The following is a 21,114-nucleotide window of genomic DNA, read 5'->3' as shown; positions in this document are numbered from 1 at the left end:
CATCATCCACCCCGCTTTGAGCGAATAACTCATTGGTGTATTGATGCTTCAGGCAGACACTCTCAAAAGCACCGCCACAGCTAGGGTGACAGCACAGTCATACATCCTAATTGGTGGGAGGCCCGACTAGGTACCTTGGTTTCATGTCAATAACGGAGGTAGTCATATGCGCAAAAGAAACGCAGGGCGCTAACCCATTCAACTTACGCTCTCTGCGAGGCTGTATTCTGTACCTTGACAGCCACGGTCATCAACCACGCTGTGCCGCAAAACTTGAGGGAGGCGGTGACGTTGCGCTGCTTCTTTAAGCTATCATCCGCCATTTCGTTTTGAAATATTTCAAACTCTTCACTAGTTGGGCGATCATAAAACAAAGCCCATTTATGATATACGTCGTAAAATTCGCTTGGCACTCTTAAGAGAGGGTGGCATCGTAGCCAGGGGTTACCCTTACACCCTGAGACGGAAAGAGTAAAAATTGAAGAAATAGAGAGAGATGTGATAACTAACAAGGAATATGTGTGATGCACCACATTGCGGCTGGTTAGTGTGGCACCCTTTGGGTGACACAACGGAAAGGGCTCATTAAGTATATTCGCTGACGCATTCTTTTCGTAAATGTAGAGCATCTTTAATTTACTCGTTATCTTTGGATACTGGTTGTATCAATGTGCTTTCATGTAATTAGAACGCATTTAAAAAGTCGGACCTTCTCAGATATCTTTAATGCAAGAATAAAACCGAGAAAAATGCGTTGGACAAAGTGACTACGACCCCTGGTCGAAAAAAGATGGTCGAAAAAGAAAAGAATAAAGCCAGTTCCATGATTACTCGCTTGCCCACTGTTGAGCTATCAGGATCCATAATTTTTGTTCTGAAACAAAATCTGGAAGTGGGGTCACGAATCCTCTTTGTCTGGCTTTCAGTCAGTGGCATTTCCTCCGAGTAAAGACATGGCCATGAGTAAACTGCGTTTTTAAAGTATCTCTCTTGATTCATAATTCAGCGTATATTTCAACCAAAATTTATATTCTAATCATCGAATAGTTGCTTATCATGGAGCGTCGCAATGTCTATCAGGCTTTGGCAGCGCCAGAGAGTATCCGACTGCTGCGTCTCTTACCCAGCACGAATGCCCACGCACCGCTTCGAGGCCAGCTATTCGAGTGTAATATCATGGACTTTTACGGAAAACCCAGCTCATTTGAGGCTCTCTCCTATGTCTGGGGTGACCCGAAACAAAGCCATTTCATCTTCCTAGACGGATCAGAACACCCCATCACATCCAACTTACATGCGGCACTGACGCATCTCAGAGGTCTGCATGGAGAGAGACTGCTGTGGGCAGATGCTCTATGCATCAACCAGAAGGACGATCGTGAAAAAGAACATCAGATTGGACTGATGTACCAGATATACGCTTCTGCCAGTCGCGTTGTTGTTTGGTTAGGAGAGAAACAAGACGGGAGTGACCATGCATTCCAAGATCTGCGAGTCATTGGTCGTAGAAGGTCCACAGAGTCTGTAACAGACCAACGTGTATTGGAGAGAATTTTCCTATTGTTCCATCGACAATGGTTTCGTCGTATATGGGTAACTAAACAACCAAATATTCATTCTTTTTCTTTTCACACTGGCTAACTGTTTGAAAGGTTCTGCAAGAAGTTGGTGCCGCTCGACACATTCTGATACAGTGTGGACACTCTACAATCGATGGATATGCTTTCAGTCTGGCTGCCAATGTATTGAAACCGCTGTTTAGTACCCGTGCTGAGTCGCGAGGACTGCAAAACACGGTTCAATCTTTGGCCTACCTCATACAAGGTTCAGTCCACAGACAACCTTATCAAGGGTTTGGTGCACCCTCTGATGGCATTGCGCCTTTTGGGGAGCTGATCGACATGTTTCACGACCGCGAGGCAACGGTGGCCCACGACAAAGTGTTTGCCTTGCTCGGAATGAGTTCACATGATATGACCAAGTCGGGCTTGGAACCAGATTACACCATTCCCCTCGGTCAGCTATTCAACAGACTTGTCAAGTTCATCCTTTCTGATCGCATACTGGTCGACTGTCGCAAAGAAAAAGAAGTTGCTGTGATCAAAGCTACAGGCTATGTGATTGGCAATATCTACAGTGTTGGGGATGATGCGCAATCTTTCAACTTGCAGAGGATTCGTTTCCATTGGACAGGTGTAATTGATCGTCTAGCATCAGATGATTCCGAGCTCTCTTCTCATGGGACCGAGGCTGAGGTCGAAAATGACGAGTATTGGAAGATGCCAGCCTCGTCAACGCCCGTTCAGAAGGGTGATCTCATTTGTCTTCTCGACGGTTCTGTGACGCCTACCATTATAAGAGTCTACAAAGACTTCTCGGTGGTTGTGGTTGCATCTGCTACACTGAGTCCACGGACAGAAGACAACAACAGCGACCTCTGGGAAAAGCGTGTGAAGCAGCTTGGCCTACCCAAACGCGATCTTCTTCTTGTATGGGACTGGTACTACACCTCTGAGTCGTATTCACGTTTGGCAAACTACAGAGCCTGGGCTATATCAAATGATTGGGGAACCGAAGACCCAGTATTTGTCGCCAACAAGTCTCTCAATGACCTCTCTCGACATTTGGATCATGTTCTCATACTTTCAGATGGCTTTGGCTATAATGAGAGGCTGCTCAGAGAGCTACTTATGCATTTTGGCACGGCGATACAGACAGAAAGTTCACGCACCATGTGCGAAAAAAGGTTCGCAGACTTCTTGTACGATATCAGCACATCATCTGCCCATGCACCACCAATCGCTCACGGTTCTGGTTCTTACTACATCATGCCACGCCTCCTAAACTGGGCCGTTGAGAGCCACAACAAGATTGCAGCAAAACTCATCATTGCATCGGGCGGTTTGGATGACATTTCACTATATGGCTCAGATTCAGAGCTACCCTCACCATTTCAGATGGCAGTGAAAAGTGGCGACATGGATATGATCGGTATTCTTCTACAGGCTGAAGCAGTCATTCATGCATCGGCCGTTGAACCTGAAGGAATGACGGCACTTCAAGCAGCCGCGAAACATGGAAATATAACCGTTGTTGAGTGTCTCATTCAGCTGCAGGTAGACGTGAATGCAAAGCCTCCCAAGGGAGGGAGAACGGCACTCCAAGCTGCGGCGGAGCAGGGTCATGTAGGTGTTGTTGAGCGGCTACTCCAAGCAAAAGCAGACGTCAACGCAAAACCAGCCGAGATTGGTGGAAGAACGGCGCTCCAAGCCGCATCTCAGAACGGTCATGTAGCTCTTGTCGAGCGACTACTTCAAGCAAAGGCAGATGTTGACGCACAGCCGGCCGACGACGGCGGAAGAACAGCACTCCAAGCCGCAGCGGAGCAGGGTCACATGGCTGTTGTCGAGCGGCTAATCAAAGCAGAAGCAGATGTGAATGGACGGGGAGCATTCGACAATGGAATACTAGCACTGTCTGCTGCAGCCGGAAATGGTCATTTAGCTGTTGTTGAGTGCCTTCTTGACGGTGGCGCACGGATCGATAAAGTCGCATGGGGCCAGGGTGGGATAGCACTCCATGCCGCAGCCGAGAATGGCCACAGGGCCATTGTAGAGAGGCTGCTCGAGACAAAAGCGTCCGTTGATAAAGCGGATAAGCACGGAGTGACAGCACTCATGTTGGCATCGAAACAAGGCCATGTAAAGGTTGTGGATCAGCTTCTCAGAGCAGGGGCGTACGCATTGTACCCAGACGACACCGGCGTGACTGCCCTCATGTGGGCGTCGCTTAGGGGACATATAGCGATTGTGGAGAGACTGATTGAGGCAGATGGCTATGTTCATGATAATAGCAGGGGTGGAAAAGCACTCGACTATGCGTTGAGAAACGGCCACCATGATATCGTCAAGAGACTCGAGGAACAAGGAGCGCTTGTCAGCTACGATTCGGGTTATTACATTGACGAGAACGACATACCGCAGAGGTTCGGTCGGTGGAGGGCCCCCAATCGGTGGTAGCGTTCCAGCACCTCTCTGTGGTCAGGCTTGAGGCTCGACTTGGACTTCTTTTCAAGGTCCCCGCTTCACATTTTTCCCTTCCCACTGGCTAGAATGAGACAGAACCATGCTGTATGCCTATAAGTTCTACGGATACTTTCGGAATTGGTTCAAACAGGCGCTGTGGAAGTGATCTCGGCGTCAAGAAACGGCATCCTTTTGGCTGGCAAAAGCACGGGATCAGAAAAGGCATTGTAGATTCGGTGTCATCGGTTTGCAAGGCAGGTTGTCCATGGTTTGCCATACCCCTCAACTAGGTACCTAGGTAGTTTCAATAGTAATCATATTTCATACTGTCCAAGTCGCCTAACGCTATTTTCGCCAGCGCCGAAGGAGCGTGCAGCGTGATATGAGCACTTGGATTCTTATGTAGGTGGCCTGACATGAAATTCTGGAGCTTGCCTTTGGCAGTCTTCCGCGTGTGTATGAAATAACTGAGTTCGCAGACTTGGTGACGATTGGCAGACAATTGATAGATTCGAAGCATCAAAATGTTGAAGAAGATCGAAAGGGATTTAACCTAGGTGCTGAGGATTGTCATGCATCCATTACCACAGGGCGCACCTACCAGGTAAGGTAGGTGTGGGCATGCTAAAACGCTGGATTTCGGCAGCCCCACGCCGAGCTTTGGCAGCTTGGTTAACGTAGTGTAGCCATAGCTACCCCAGATCTACGGGCGACCGAGCTTTTTCACAACATTGAAACTGCCTGGTGCGAATGTCAGTACTCCCGTCGTTTACACAGACTTGCGCTGGCGCAAATATCGCTCAGCTTATACCAACTTTTTCACGAAAATTCCTGGCTCTAAATAATTCTTACAATGTCGTCCCGCTTCGTGTCCGGCGGGACCATTGCTGGGGACGACAACACCTTGGCCGCCGCCACCACAGCAACCACGTCGTCTACTGCCCCGCCGTCGTCTGCTTCCAGCGCCTGGGAGAAGGCGCAAGCACAATTAGAGAGCGACCGACGCGCCCGCGAAGCCGCACGCAAGACGGCGATCGAGTCCAACTCCGGCCAGTCGCTCTACGACGTGCTACAGGCAAACAAGGCCGCCAAGCAAGCCGCTTTCGAGGAGGCCAACAAGATACGCAACCAGTTCCGCGCGCTAGATGATGATGAGGTCGACTTTCTAGACGGCATGGCGGAGGATGAGAGGAAAAAGAATGAGGAGCAGAAGAGGGCCGAGGAAGAAGGCTTAAAGGTGTTCAGAGACGCACAAAAGAAGGGCCAGCCAGTGGAAGAAGCAGATGACGCGCCCGTTGCCGACGAGGTAATTGACGAATGGAGTACTGCTGGAGCGAGAAAGAGAAAGAGGGAAAAGGAACCCATTATTAAGGGTATCAAGCGCCGCGTCAGTCAAAATGCCCTGGCCGTAGAGTCCAATCCGGAAGCCAAAGATGAGACTCCGACGACTTCTATCACCAAGGCTTCCGTAGCCAAATCTCCCATTCCAGCCCAGAAACCAGCATCATCGCCAGAGCCTAAGCCTGTTCAACCTACACCTACAACCAAGTCAAAGACGGGACTTGTAGACTACGGCTCAGATGAGGACGACGATGACGATTGAAATGACAAAGTTAGTCACAGAATACCGCTCACATCATCTTATATGGTTTGCACTTATCCACCAGCCGGCTCATCGTAGAACTGGTTTTACAGTGCTAATGGACCCATTATGGCTCTCGTTCCACCCGACATTCTCAAGAGAAACAAGTTCAATAAGAAATTCCAAGGAGCGAATGCTATGAAGTAGCTCTAGCATGATTCATGGGCTCTCGGTGGCAACGAGATCTCCCAGATCATCATACGAGATCATTGTAGCCTAGCTCCTACCCATGCTCACATTTCTGCCAGCGTCAGTGCGCAGCCATTGGGTTGAGAACGAGCTATCATGAGAACCATGCCCTCATCGCAATAGGACATCCACTGTGTCACCGCGCGTGACTCTCACGAAAGGAGCTTCTGCACCAAGTGATGAACAACACATGCTCAACGATGCTTGGGTAGCCCTGGGCCCGTCCTACTGCATCGCATCCTGGCTTCCGCACTTAGAATCGGAGAGACTACCCTGGTGTTTCAGATGCGAACAACATGACGGCAATCGAATTGATTGCTGTTTCTTCTCTTGTGCTGGCATGCGGCTGATCACAATTTGATTATCTTCATGGGCCTCCTCGGGCACATGAGCTAAATACCGATTGCTGTCAGCTATTCAAGTTGCTATGCTGTCATAGTGCATGAGTCAGTACGATAGAAGAGGTAACGTCACCATCAGATATTTGCGAAAGAGTCGCCTATGAATGTGAGGCAGGAATCAGCAGAGGGTTCGACTTGGGAAAGATTGAAAAGAAATTTCTCATGTACTGATAATGGGCAAAGATATATCTTCTGACCGTTTGGACCATCTTAGCTCTTGGTAAGAATGACCAAGTCAAACAATACTGCAGTCCGGGAGCTAGTCTCCGAGGAAAGGAATGAACTTGTTTACAGTATAATATACCCCAATCGGTTGTGTTCTCAATGACAGGAAATCCTCAACGTAGAGAAACAGGCGGCAAAACGTATAGACAACACAAGTGATTGTTACCGGAATCATGACGTGTAGTGGTACAGCCATCTCAGGGTCTTTATCAATGGAAATGTTCCTCATCCGCCCCAGAACGGCGAGCAGTCGGTGAATGACCCGCATAGGACCCTTTGGGCAGCTCCTAGCCTCAAGTATCACTGTGTCAGTATCGATAGCTTGCTCTTGATCACCACTGAGTAAAGTGGTCGGGTTAAGAGGTGCTTTTCGGACCGATCTAGGACCCGGCCTAGACCTAGGTACACCATTCCCTTCAATGGCCTTTTTCCACATGTACCAAGATATGACGTAGTAAACAAAGCCATATATCATAAAGACGGCACAATAGACGCTACAAGCTCGCCATAGCTGCTGTTCGACTTCAGTAGGGAACTGGAAGTTCCATGCGATCAGGAACGAGGCACTGAACCAGAGCAAGATAAAGCAGCCGTAGGGTGTGTAGAACAAGTCTGGAGGTAGCCACATATCAGAGGGGAAACGATTCCATGGCCGCGAATTCATCCTTCTCGACACAAGTGGTATGTGCAAGATCTCTGACAATCGTACGTAGTAAGACCAGTGCGCTTCAATCCGCCAACGTGGACCGCTCAGGAAGTCTACCGGAGTTCTGTACCATACTCCGAGATCTAGGTTAGGGTGAGTCTGGCTAGAATCAGCAAGCATGTTCGCATGTCTTTTTACAAATTATCGCTTCTCATACCGTCTCTTTAATGGCTGCACGAATCTCGTCGATTGTCTTGTCATTCTTTGTGGGGACATTTCTTGGATGTGTGATGGCGGGTTTGCGATACCAGCAGACTGAAGTGATGATGATAACGAAAGCGTATGACAACGCTGTCAATTCTAGCGTTGTCAATGGCAATCCAGTCCTGGCCCGTTGTATCTCTGCAATTGAAAACCAAAGGACTTGCCACATGGTGATCAATCTATAAAGGACAGTTTGATCAGCTTGCTGTGCCATAGTTTCGAATTATTCACAGATCTCCGTAACGCAATGTTGGCTCACCTCGACAGTGTATCGGCCGAATTTCTTTCCGAGATGTGCATTTCGTCCATGTTCGGGAAATCGATGTAATCGTGCTTGATGAGGTAATGAAATTGTTGCGCATTTATCGGAAACCCCTCAGGAAAGTCTGGGCTGGTGAGAAAAATCCCGCCCATATCGACGAAGAATGCATGTCGATAAGTCCATTTCATACCCTTGGAAAGTTTTCGGTCTGCCTGAAAGAGCTTGTTTTCCACTGTATCAGCGGAACGCCGGTCGATCACTGGTAAAGCGCATCCATGAGGAATGTTCACTGACCTTGACGCTTCTCCTGGCACTGGATAGTTGACCTATTGCGATGCCAAAGAGGAAGTCCGGACCCAGTAGGCCGACCATGGCTAAATGGAATTTGTCAATAAAGCGATGATGCCATTTATCTGTCGGTGCACCAGCATTGGGTTGTGTCGATACCCAGCAACACAGCAGGATCGTTAAACATGACGAATACAAAATATCAATACTTCCGCGATCGCGAGAGCTTGATACCCAGCCAGGCACCATTGCGTTATAGTCGGTGACATTTTGAAAAGGAGGTATTGTTGGCATCCTGGCCAGTCAGATGTTACGGTTACGACCAGAACAAAAGATAATGGGCAAAGTAGACTGCTTGGGACTACTAGATAGGCGATTAGAGCTGGATTATACTTAAGGATAGTCTGAACTCAAATTCGGGGGAGAATATGATGGGCCCAAGGCAGTTTTCATTGAGAAGGCTGCATACCCGACATGGGGGTCCTCGGGTCGGATTGATTGCATGTGCACTTAAGCGCGCAGAAGTATCCATGAATAGAAACATGCACTGAGCTCATGGCAGCAAGAGCCAGTCAATGCTCCGCAAACCTGGCAAGGCTTTCGAACCAACGAGTTCTCTGCATGCATAATCACAATGCATCGTCCTGTGTGATTCCAGACGAAAGTCCCCTGTATGAGATGCAGTTTCGTGTTTTCTACTTTGCCGCAAACTTGTGGTCTTGGTGGTGTGCCATTCCCAATACAAGAGTTTTTGAGAGAAATAACTACTAACTCATTCGATTCATGATTCATGGGCCTGCTTTATCACGATTCCTATCGTACGGCGATGAATAACGGAACAGGCATTGATGAGATCTACATGTGTTTGATTGGTTACGCCCACTATCTGAGGCACATCTTGCTCCCCCTGGTGTCTACTTCGATTTGGGAGCTTCAATCGTTGAACCTGGCTTGGTAGCCGTGATAGCAACATACCGCCATCGCCCGTGGCCTAGGTATGTGTTAACTCCAGCGATCGTGTTGATAAAGAAGCGCTCCAAATGCAACAGCTTGATGATGTAGTAAGGAATGACGGCCAAGAGGAAGAAAGCCCTAGTCATAGGGCGAATGTTGTCAGAGAAGTCACGCACAACAACGTCTTCAAAGCCTGCATCCTCTAGCATTCGCTTGAAAACGCCAACGTCGGAAATGTCATTCGTCGGCATCGCCGCGTAGTGATTGATCTGTCGCATTGATTTTGCCATGTCTTCTGGCTCGTTTTCCAGCAAGTTGTGGTCGTACTCGAAAAGCGCGACGCGGCCACCTGGTCGGAGGATGCGATAAAGCCCTGCGAGGACTGCTTCGGGGTCTGTGGCGTGTACGAAGGTCTCCATAGTATAAGCACCATCAAAGGACTCGTCTTTGAAAGATTCCAGGTGATGGTAGTCCATTTTCCGTACTGTGACTTGCCCAGCTGGCACGCCTGAGCTCGCGATGTTCCTCCGGGCCTTGACAATGTGATGGTCAATGACATCGATACCAGATATGCGAAGCTTGAATTTCTTCGCTAGGCGCAGAGCGACGTGGCCGACTCCGCAGCCAGCGTCAAGCACTTGTGCGCCTGCCGGAAGGGCGAGCACTTCGGCCAGCTTGTCCTCCATTGCGCGCAAGGCCTTGGAAATGGGGAACGGCCAATATCTGTCATTGTCCCAGTACCCAAAATGGCGGGTACCCCCAAGGACAAATCTGTACCCTACGCGCGACTCTAAAGAGTAGTAGTAAGATTGTAGCAGTGGGTTGTCGTTGATAAGAGGCGCCTGGTCGCCATCGTGCTCTGTTTGTGCCATATTTGGCTGGCTTGTTGTCAATAGCACTGGACAAGGTTCTGAACGGGTCACTTCGGAACACTCAGATTGTTTCGCTCAGTAGTGAGAAGCAGGAAGCTGAGCAACGTGACCAATTTGTGGGAGCAATCGGTGGCATGGAAGTGGTGTTTCGTGTTTCGTGTTTCGTGGTCCATGGGACAGAAAAGCCGAGGGTGAGTTAAGCGCCCAGCCCTGTCTGGACTCCCAGCAACAGGGCTGGGCGTAAATGAAATCGTATTTATTTGATTTACCGGTTTAGCGTTAAAATTAACCAAATGGGCAGTTCTTTCCCGATTTATAAATAAATAGTTATAAGGGCCGATTTATAAACCAAATATAAATTCCTATTATATTCCTTATTATAACTATTTAGGCTTTATAATAATCGATTTATTTAGGCTAATTAAAAAACCTCGTAATAGCTGTTTTTAATAATTTGTTATAAGTTATAATTGCTTTTTATTATTTTTAAACGCGTTATTACGCGTACGCGATTAAATTTTATTATATTATAATATCGTTAAATAAGTTTTTAAGCAAAATCTAATTATTTAATTAGCTATTAATAATACGATAAGCTTTTTATTAGCTATTAATAAACTAATAAAAATTTTAAAAATTGCCTTTATTTAATTATAAACTATTATATAGCTAAATCTAATTAATTTATATATAGCCTATTATAATTACAAAAAATTTATATTATATTAAATTATAAAAACTCCGTTTATACGGATCGCGAATTATAACGGTATTATAAATAATAATAATAACAATTATATAGCAATTAAAGGCTTATAAAATATAATTTAAATTTTTTTATAAAAGGATAATAATGCTATATTATTTAAATAAACGAAAATCTATTACTAAAATTATTTAATATACTTATTCGAACCTATTATATTTGCATTTAAAACTTTTTTATATATAATTTAATTTTATAATACCCGCCCTCGCATAAATCTAATTAACTATAAAAGGCTTATCCTTAATTCGCAATTTAACTGCGTTTATTATTATTAGCTAATTAATTATAGCCGTAATTTATAATAGCCTCGGTTCTTAGCTATATTTTAATAATAAAAAACCTAGCTATATAAAACAGGGTGGCTAGCGCAATTATGCCCCTATTATATAGCAAATAGCAGCCTACGATAATATTAATCTGTTATATAACGCAGCTTTTAGCGCTTTTCCTAAATTGCTATTTAATAAGGATTATCGCTAATTTATTCCTATTTATTTATTATTAGGTAACGTTATTAAGCGCAATGCTATTAAGGTTTATAATGGCTATATTATAAAATACTTTGGCGATAATCCTAATAGCAAGGGCATTATTGCCAGCAAAAACCTTCTTTTTTGCCGTTATTATAATAATAATAAGAAAATAAAGCTTTATAATAGCAGGGCTATAATAAATTTATAAAATTATTTAGCTAATATTTATAGCAAAAATAATAATAGCGATTTTATTGCTAATATTTTATTAATTATTAAAATTAGGCTTAAGCGTAAATATAAAATTATTATAATATTTATGCTTAAGCAATTATATAAAAAGGCAAAAATTGCTATTCGTCCTTAAATAGCAATTAAGCAGCTTTAATTTAAAATAATAAATTTAATTATTATAGCTAAGCTTCCCTTATTAATAATAAATTATTTAGCCTTTAGGGAATTATATATTTTCTTCGATTTTAAATATAGCGATTTATTAAATAACCGCCGGATTATAACGCGATAGGTATTAAATAGGTTTAAATTATATAGGGAGCGTATTATTAGCCGTATTAAGAACCATTATATCGGCAAAATTAGCTTTTTTTTTAATTATTAGACTTTGCTAAGGCAATGCTTATTATTTAGTATAATTGCGCATTATATTAGCGATAATTATTTACGCAAAAGTTAGCTTTTCGTATTACGTGAAATTAATAAAAAATATATTAAGGAAGCATTAGTAATTAAGGTGCTAAATATAATAAATTCTTTTAAAATCCTAGCTTATAATATAGGCTAATTTATGCTTAATAATGCTATTAATAATAATATTATAATTAAGCACCTAATGGCTTTATAATTAGGATTTCCTACTAATTTGCGCGTTATTATTACGAACATGCACCCTTGCATAAAAATAAACAAATGTATTGGCGCTTAAGGAAAAAAGGGAGGGGCTTAGCACCGAAAGCCGGAAATAAGTTAAAACGAAAACCACCATCTTTAACAGCTGCTAATCAGCTGCCTAATAAGATTACAATTTTAGCAATAATCTAAACGATTAAATTATTAGGATTATTAAATTTTATCGATTTTAAAATTATAAAATCGGCTTAATATTATAATTTAAAAAATATTAGTAAAAAAATAAATAAATATATATTATAAAAAGATTTCCTATATAAATAATTATTATTTTAATAATTAATTTAAGCATTTATCTTACTTATAAATAAAGCATTTAATACGCTTTAACGATTATATTTATAAATTAATTTAATTACCCTTACCTTCGGATATTTATTATTTAATACCTTTTTTTAAAATTACCGTTCCTTATTAATATATACCCTAATACCTTTTATACTTTAGGTTTATTCTAAAAACCCGTAATATAATCGTTATATTTTAATTATTTTTATTTAGGTATATTACTTTTAAAAAAAACCTTAAGCAATATTTAGCGGAATATCGTTAACCGGAAAAACCCCTTTTTCCTTATCTAAATACTCCTAACGCTCGCTTGCGCAAAAAATAGAAAAAAATAATTTCGAATTAACTAAAAACTAATACTTAAAATTAGTTAAAAAAATCCGCGCATTTAAAAAAAAAAACCACCTCCTTTATACGCAAAACCCAAATAGGATAAATTATATAAAAATTATAAAATTCTAATAATATTATAGCTAAAATAACTAATATTATCTTTACCCTAATTTATTCCGAAAAATTTAAGCTTAATATATTAACGGCTTTTAATAATACCCTTGGATTATTTTAAAAATTCTTAGCCTAAATCCGAGCTTATTAAACCTTTTACGATAACTAATTTATAATAAAAAAACAAAAAATATTTTATATTACGTTTTATTTTAAAAAACGAGCATTTACCTAATTCGAACTTTATTTTTTAAATATAATTAAATACGAATAACAGATAAAATTATATAAAGCGGAAATTTAGAATATTTTCTAAAATTATATAAAATTTAAAGCGGCGCTTCGATCCTTATTTTAAAATCCGGATAAAAAACGATAAATTAAAAAAGAATTTAAAAACCTTAAATAAAAAAGATCCGCATTTAATTATACGGCAAATTTTAAACGTATTATCGCTAAAATAAAATATACCGATAATATTAGGATTATATTATATTATCGAAAATTTAAGAATAATATTAAAAACGAATTTAGCAAAATTTTTAAATTATTAGCCGAATTTAGCAAATATAGCGAATTTACCGTTAAAATCGATAATTAGTTATACGCTCGATAAAATAAGAAAAAAAGGAATTATTTTATATTACGGTTTTAACGAAATTACGCTAATATAAGAAAATAACGGAACCTTTAATAACTTAAAAATAATTAGCGCGATAAAACCTTATATAAAATCTATAGCGGATAAATAGACTTTAACGCTATTTAGCGTAAAAATAAACTTAAAATTAAATACTATAATTACGATAAAATAAAATATTACGCTAATAAATATCGCTAACCTAAAAAATTAGGATTTAAGCTAATGCTAAAAGGCAAAAAGCAATTTAATAATATTAAAAGGAATAATATACCTTATAAATTATTTTTTTAAACGGCGTATTTCGATAATAAATATCGGACGCATAAATCTAGCAAAAATAAAAGCGGATAATACCCTTAAAAACGGAAAACCCTAATAGTTATACGATTAAAAAAAATCGTATACTTTAAAAAATAAAAATAATTTTAGGATAATAACGATTATATATTTTCGGATACTTTAAAAAACGAAATATATTATTAAATAAAATAGGCAAAAGGCCGGAATTAATAAAATTTATATAATAATACCTTTAATTGCGAAAAAAGCATTAATATCGATATAAACTCTAATAAATAAAAAAAAAATAAACTCGTTAAATTTATCTAAAATAACGACGAAAAATATATTATCGATTATATATCTAAAAACGGAACTAATTACGTTTATAATATAACTATTATTACCGTAAAATAATAGGATATCGCGCTATAATTTATAAAAATCTTCTAAAAAAAACTAGTATTTTATAAACCCGACGAACCCTAAAAGCAGCAATAGGAGATAACGCAAAGCTTACCTATATATACCCGGTATATAATACCGTAGCATAATACGGATATATTAACCCTAATTATAATATATATTTATAAAATAAAATCCGAAAAAGGATATTTCTTTTGCAATATAATAAAAACGCTATTTACCACCTTTTTAAGGCGGGAAAAATAAAAAATATAAAAATTAATTATATCGATTTTCGAAAATTCGTAATATTTTATATACGATTATAAAATCTAAACTAATATTTAAAAAACGGGGATAAAAAATAAAAAAAATGCCTATATTATAATTACGAATATTACGTAATAAAAAAATTAAAATATAGCACTTCCTTAAAAAATATAAAATAATAGGACGTATCCGCGTTATAGCCACCTAATTAAGAAATAATAATACCGAAAATCTAATATAAGCCATAAACGATAAATATAAGCCACCTATATATTTAATAGCTAATTTATTATTATAACTAATTATCGAAATAATAGAAAAAACGGGAAAAACCCGTATTAAAACTATTACCAGCCTATATTTCGTATACTAAAAACCTAAAAAACTAAAAAAACCCTTTAAAAATAATAAAAAATAAAAAAATACCCCTAATATATAATAAAAAATAAACGAATTATCTAAATAATACGGAAATCGACCCTTACGAGCCAGAAAAAATTTAAATATACTAAAATAACAAATATATACGGCCGCTAAAACGCAATAAGCTAATAAACGAATTAACAAAAATTCGGGAAACGATTACGGGCATTTTTAAAGCGATAAAAATAAATTTTAACCAAAAAGTCTATATATGCTATAAATAATATTAATATTAATAAATATTTTATAATTTAAATTAAAATTATAAATTAAAAAATACGAATTTTAATAAATACGGGAGCTTAAGGAAATTTTATTTCGCTAATAATCGTTAACGCTTTATAAATATTATAAAAGCAGAAAAAAACGTTTTACGCATTCTAAATTATTAATAAAAAACCTATATCGTATAAAAACGGAATTATAAATATAAAAACTACGCATATTCAAATTTATATCCAAAATTATAAAAAAAAACTTAAATACAATATTACAAAAATTACGGATTACGATATTATCCTAAGGATACCCTAATTATAAACGAATAACCCCAAAATTAACTAAAATACCGGCCAATTTTAGTAAAATATACTAAAAAAAAAATTAGCCTTTAAAAAACGCTAAAATAAACCTTTAAGCAACTTTAAAATATTTAGATTTTACCTTATAACTAAATATATTAAGCCGAAATTTAAAATTAAAATACCAAAAAAATACTAAAAATTTAGCGACCTATTTAATAAAATATTAAAAATAAAATTACTAAAATATATAAAATACGATTATAAAATACCTTTTTAGGAAAAAAAATTATATTTTATACTAATATATTTAATAAAACCTTAATATAAAAAGGCGCTAAAGGAATACCTAGCGGATATATTATAAAAAAAATAAATTATAAAATCTATTTTACCCGCAGGATACCTAATACTTTTTATATTTAAAAAAAATAAAAACGGAAAATTTAAATAAAAACCTTATATTAATTACCGCAAGCTTAACGATATTACGATTAAAAATCGATACCTTTTACCTTTAATTAAAAACCTATGCGATAAATTATACGGAGCCTAATAATTTACGGCTCTAAATTTGCCTAACGCGTACGGATTAATACGAATTAAAAAAAGAGAAAAATAAAAAACCGCTTTCCGATATAAATACGGATATTTCGAATATAAAATTATACCTTTCGGATTAATTAACGCATTAGCAAATTTTTAAAATATAATTAATAACGTTTTAAAAAAATATCTTAATAAATTTATAATAATATATTTCGACGATATATTTATTTATTCTAAAAATTTTAATAAATACTAACGATATATTAAAATAATATTATAAAAATTATAAAACGCAAACCTATTAATTAACCTAAAAAAAACAAATTTTATAAAAAAAAATTACCTTTATAAAATATATAATATCCCCCGGAAAAATTAAAATAAAACTATCTAAAATTTTAATAATAAAAAATTGGCCTACCCCGATTTCGGTAATAAAAATTAAATTTTTTTTAGGATTCGTAAATTTTTACCGAATATTTATTTAAAAACTCGGAAATATCGCTATACCGCTTATATATTTAATAAAAAAAATATATTTTTCGACTAAATACCCAAAGCACAAAAAGCCTTTAAAGCAATTAAAAAACGAATTATAAATAAACCTATAATACGTATAGCAAACTTAAAACGGGAATTTAAAATCGAAATAAACGCCTTAAATTACGTTATAAGCGAATAATTTATATAAAAAAACGATAACGGGAAATTATACCCGATTATATTTTATAGTAAAAAGTTTACGAAAAAATAACTAAACTACTAAATTTATAATAAAAAACTTATAATTATTATTGAAGCATTCTAGGAATAAAAATACTATTTTAACGGAATTAAATACTAAATTAAAATCTATACCGATTATAAAAATTTAGCCTTATTTATTATTAATAAAAAATTTAATAAACGATAAATTAAATAGGCAAAATTCTTAGCAGATTTTAATTTTAAAATAATTTACCGTAAAAAATTAAAAAACGGAAAAGCTAACGCTTTTAGCCGAAAATTAAATTACTTCTAAAAAATACTAAAAAAAACCAATATTATCCTTTTAACGGATAATAAAAAAAACCTAATATTAATTATAACCTTATATATAATTATAAAGGTTAATAACGATAATAATTAAACTAAAAGGATAACTAACGATAACGGCATACTCGATACGTACGCTAATAAAATCAAAATTAAAAATATATTACTCGATTAAATAATTAAGGATTACTATAAATTACCTATTAAAAAATACTAAAAAATATTTAAAATAACTAAACGAATTTAATAATATTTCGACTATTTATAGCTACGTAAATACGTTAGTAATATTATTAAAAAATATAATTTATATAATAAAATAAAATTAATACGATATAAATAATATAAAAAATTATAACCTATATTACCGCTAAATAAAATATAAAAATCTATTATATTAAATTTTATAATAAAACTATTATTTTTAAAAAAACCTTTAATTAGGATTTTTTACGATAATATCCTAATATTTATAAAATAATTTACGAAATACGCTTATTTCCTCCTATATAAAAAAGCCAATAACGCAAAAGATTTAGCCTATACGTTCCTTCGGACGATAACTAATTAATATAAATTACCAAACGAAATTATTTTAAATAAAAATAAGCTCTTTATATCGAAATTCTGGAAATCATTTATTAACCAGTTAAAATGCGATTATAAGCTTTTAATAGCTTTTTATCCGCAAACTAACAAATAAATAAAACGAGCAAACCAAGTATTTAAGGAATATTTTAAATATTACGTTAATTATAAATAGGATAATTAGGTTATATTATTACCACTCGTATAATTTGCATATAATAATATAATATAAAAACCTACTAGAATATTACTATTTTACGCCAATTACGGATATAAATCCGATATTACCAAAAAACCACTAAAAAGAAAAGAATTTGCATTATACGCTATTATACGCGTCGAATAACTCAAAAATCTGCAAATAAAACTCCAAAAAACCCTTATCGCCATTTAATAAAAAATAAAACCCTAATACGATAAAAAAAAATTAAAAAACCAATTTTTAAAAAAGGAAATAAAATCTACCTTTTACGCAAAAATATTAAAATAAAACGACCAAGCGATAAACTCGATTTTAAAAAAATTTAAACCATTTAAAATCGATAAAAAAATTTCAAACGTTAATTACCGACTTAAGCTACCAAAAACCATAAAAAACTATAAAACCTTCTATATTTTACTACTCGAACTAATACCAAAAAACGCTAAAATTAACAAAATACTAAAAATAAAACCAAATTAGCAAAAATACATTATTAAAAAAATTATTAACTATAAAAAAATCGGACGCAAATACTAATTTTATATTAAATAAAAAAATTATTTACCTAAAAAAATACTTAAAAATTTAAAAAAAATATTAAAAACTATATCGCTTTTAACCAATACCTCCAGCTTTAATAAAAGGACTAAAATCTATAAAATCACTTCCGAAACCGAATACCGACTAATCGGGCTCGTTAAAAATGCCTAACGATTAAAAATCGTTTATTATAAAATATTTATAACTTTTAAAAGCAAAAAAAACCCTATTTTCCTTATTTAATTCCTTTATATTATAAGCGAATAATTCGGAATTATAAATTTTTATTTATGCTTTAATTTTCCGAATCCGAAATAACCGATTAATAGCAGCCGCTAAAAAAAATTAAAGCTTAACTATTTTTTTATAAAATTCTAAAAGGCTATTATTCGCTTTTTTTTCCTCGGTCTTTAATTTCCGCTATTAATCTAAAACCTTCCGAAATATAAAAACCACCAAAATATTATTATATTTCCGAGAAAAATACGCGATACACTTTAAATAATAAATCGATTTTTTATCCGCTATTCGGCAAAAACGCTTATTTTTAAAATAAAGCGTATACGGTATATTTATAATACGACCGTTTAATTTAATAAAATTAAAAAGCTTAATTTATTTACGAACTTTTCGTTTTTTCGTTATTTCCGATAAAAATTCTAATATAATAAGCATATATTATAAATAAAGCAAAAAGGAACGATAAAAAAAAATAAAATAACCACGGTACGTAAATATTACGACTTATTTAAGCGGCCTAAAATCTTTCGAAAATAAAAAATATAAAAAAGGAAGCTAATATTACGAATATATACCTTTATATAAAAATAAATAAATATATTAGCGCTTAAGGAAAAAAAAAAGGGCTTAGCACCGAAAGCCAAAAATAGGTTAAAACGAAAACCACCATTTTTAATAGCTATTAATCAGCTGCCTAATAAAATTATAATTTTAGCAATAATCTAAATAATTAAATTATTAAGATTATTAAATTTTATCGACTCTAAAATTATAAAATCGGCTTAATATTATAATTTAAGGGATATTAATAAAAAAATAAATAAATATATATTATAAAAAAATTTCCTATATAAATAATTATTACTTTAGTAATTAATTTAAATATTTATTTTACCTATAAATAAAGCATTTAATACGCTTTAACGACTATATTTATAAATTAGTTTAATTACCCTTACCTTCGGATATTTATTGCTTAGTACCTTTTTTCAAAACTACCGTTCCTTATTAGCATATACCCCAACACCTTTTATACTTTAGGTTTATTCTAAAAACCCGTAGTATAATCGTTATAGTTATTTAGCAAAAAAAGGCATTTAAGCGATTACGCTGCTTTAGTTATATCTTTAATTTAATCGCAAAATTTATTTTTAATAGCAAAGCTAAAGCTAAAATTAAGCGTATAATTAATAATAGCATAAGCACCGATTTTATTATTATAAAATACCGTATATAGCTTAAAGCGGGCTTATTACGCAAGATTTACGAGCTGGCTATATATATCCGAAATAGCTTATAACGCCGCAAAAAATTTCTTCGGATAGCTAAAAGGCTTTATAATAGTAAAAAATAAAGCGAATTTAAGGTTTTACCTATTATTAAAAATGCTACGCGATAAAACTCTGTATACGAAATGCTATAGCGAGCGCTGCGCTTAAAGCAAGCCTTTAATATATAGGCTATTAATTACGGGCTAAGCTATAAGCTAATTATAAATAATTAGCTAATTATTATTTAAATTAAAGGATTATTTAAATTTATTTATATTATTACCTTTAAATTTAAGGGCTATAACGCTAGGATCGATAAAATATTACCTATATTATATTATTTAATTAATTAAATTAAAATCGCATAAATTAAGTTTATATCCGAGGCTATAATTAATAAAAGTTTTATATAACTAAAAATAACCTTATAGCTAGCTAATTTATATAATAAAAAAATACGCAAATTACTTATTAAATACTAAAACGATAAGGTTAATAAACCGAATATATAGCGCTTACGTATTATTAATATAGCTAAAAAGCTAAATAATAATAACGGCTATAGGTTTATACGCTAGTTATTATAGCGAAGACTGCTTATTGCTTAAAAATATTATAATTTATTATAAAAATCCAAAATTTATTAGGTCGCATATATATTAAACCCAGCCTTTAAAATATTATAAATTAAAAAATACGATATCGAGCCGTTTTATATTAAGGATGATTTTCGCTTATAAATAAGCCGTTATAATTAAATCGTCGAAATAGCTAAAAAAGCCTATATTATATTAAAAAAATTAGTTATATTCGTTAAATAATTTCGTAAATTAACTAAATTTAAATAATACCTACGGCCGCTAGGATTTTATAATTCTAATAGCAATAAGCCTTATTTAAATAAGGTTAAAAGGTATTTAAGCTAGCCGGCGATTTAAACTAATTTACCTTTATTATAGTGGGAATAGCATAAAAAAACTTTTTACGCCTTTATTAATTAGCGTTAAATTTATATTTTATTCCCTTTATAAACGATAAAATTAAGCGGCTATTTAATAAAGGCAAGCTTAACGTAATTACGCAGCGCATAAACCTATAATTATTTACGCTTAAAGCCATTATTTACGTTAGGCATTAAGCGCGTAAATTTAACAAAAACGGATTAAAAGAAATTAAAAAGGAATAGCGCGCTATAATGCATTTAAATTAATTCGGGGAAATACGCGTTTTATATTATATTGCTTTATTATTTTAATAAAAACGCGTTAATTTAGGTGGGACCGGCTAATTTCCGGGAGATAGCTGCATTATAGCTATTAGCGCTATTTATAATGCTATAATATAGCAATTAAATAAAAGTATATTTTTAAAAAAATAGTCAATTAATCTAATTATAAAATAATAATTATAATAGCCGTAAAAATAATTATAAATATTTAAAATATAAAAACTATTAAAAATTAACGTTTTAAAAAA

The 21,114-nt window shown here is 34.8% G+C and overlaps 4 protein-coding genes across 4 annotated transcripts; 2 read left to right on the top strand and 2 right to left on the bottom strand.

Moving 5' to 3' along the window:
* Window positions 1-1,056: 1,056 nt before the first annotated feature.
* PFICI_00785 (uncharacterized protein) lies at window positions 1,057-4,019 on the top strand (the record flags this gene model as incomplete). The annotated part of the gene is made up of 2 exons (XM_007829366.1): window positions 1,057-1,593; window positions 1,653-4,019. The coding sequence occupies 2 exons, from the start codon at window positions 1,057-1,059 to the stop codon at window positions 4,017-4,019; spliced, it is 2,904 nt and encodes a 967-aa protein (XP_007827557.1).
* An 859-nt stretch (window positions 4,020-4,878) lies between these two features.
* Window positions 4,879-5,628, top strand: PFICI_00784 (uncharacterized protein; the record flags this gene model as incomplete). The annotated part of the gene is made up of 1 exon (XM_007829365.1): window positions 4,879-5,628. One exon carries the CDS (start codon window positions 4,879-4,881, stop codon window positions 5,626-5,628), a length of 750 nt encoding a protein of 249 aa, XP_007827556.1.
* An 888-nt stretch (window positions 5,629-6,516) lies between these two features.
* Window positions 6,517-8,026, bottom strand: PFICI_00783 (uncharacterized protein; the record flags this gene model as incomplete). Its single annotated transcript, XM_007829364.1, has 4 exons — window positions 6,517-7,287; window positions 7,346-7,571; window positions 7,652-7,866; window positions 7,949-8,026. The coding sequence occupies 4 exons, from the start codon at window positions 8,024-8,026 to the stop codon at window positions 6,517-6,519; spliced, it is 1,290 nt and encodes a 429-aa protein (XP_007827555.1).
* Window positions 8,027-8,856: 830 nt separating this feature from the next.
* On the bottom strand, window positions 8,857-9,768 carry PFICI_00782 (uncharacterized protein; the record flags this gene model as incomplete). Its single annotated transcript, XM_007829363.1, has 1 exon — window positions 8,857-9,768. The coding sequence occupies one exon, from the start codon at window positions 9,766-9,768 to the stop codon at window positions 8,857-8,859; it is 912 nt and encodes a 303-aa protein (XP_007827554.1).
* Between the last annotated feature and the right edge of the window lie 11,346 nt (window positions 9,769-21,114).

The sequence above is a fragment of the Pestalotiopsis fici genome (assembly GCF_000516985.1).
Source record: "Pestalotiopsis fici W106-1 unplaced genomic scaffold PFICI_Scf_1, whole genome shotgun sequence".
Taxonomy (NCBI): domain Eukaryota; kingdom Fungi; phylum Ascomycota; class Sordariomycetes; order Amphisphaeriales; family Sporocadaceae; genus Pestalotiopsis; species Pestalotiopsis fici.
Note: the sequence above shows the minus strand (reverse complement) of the source record. Positions and strands in the feature narration are given on the sequence as shown.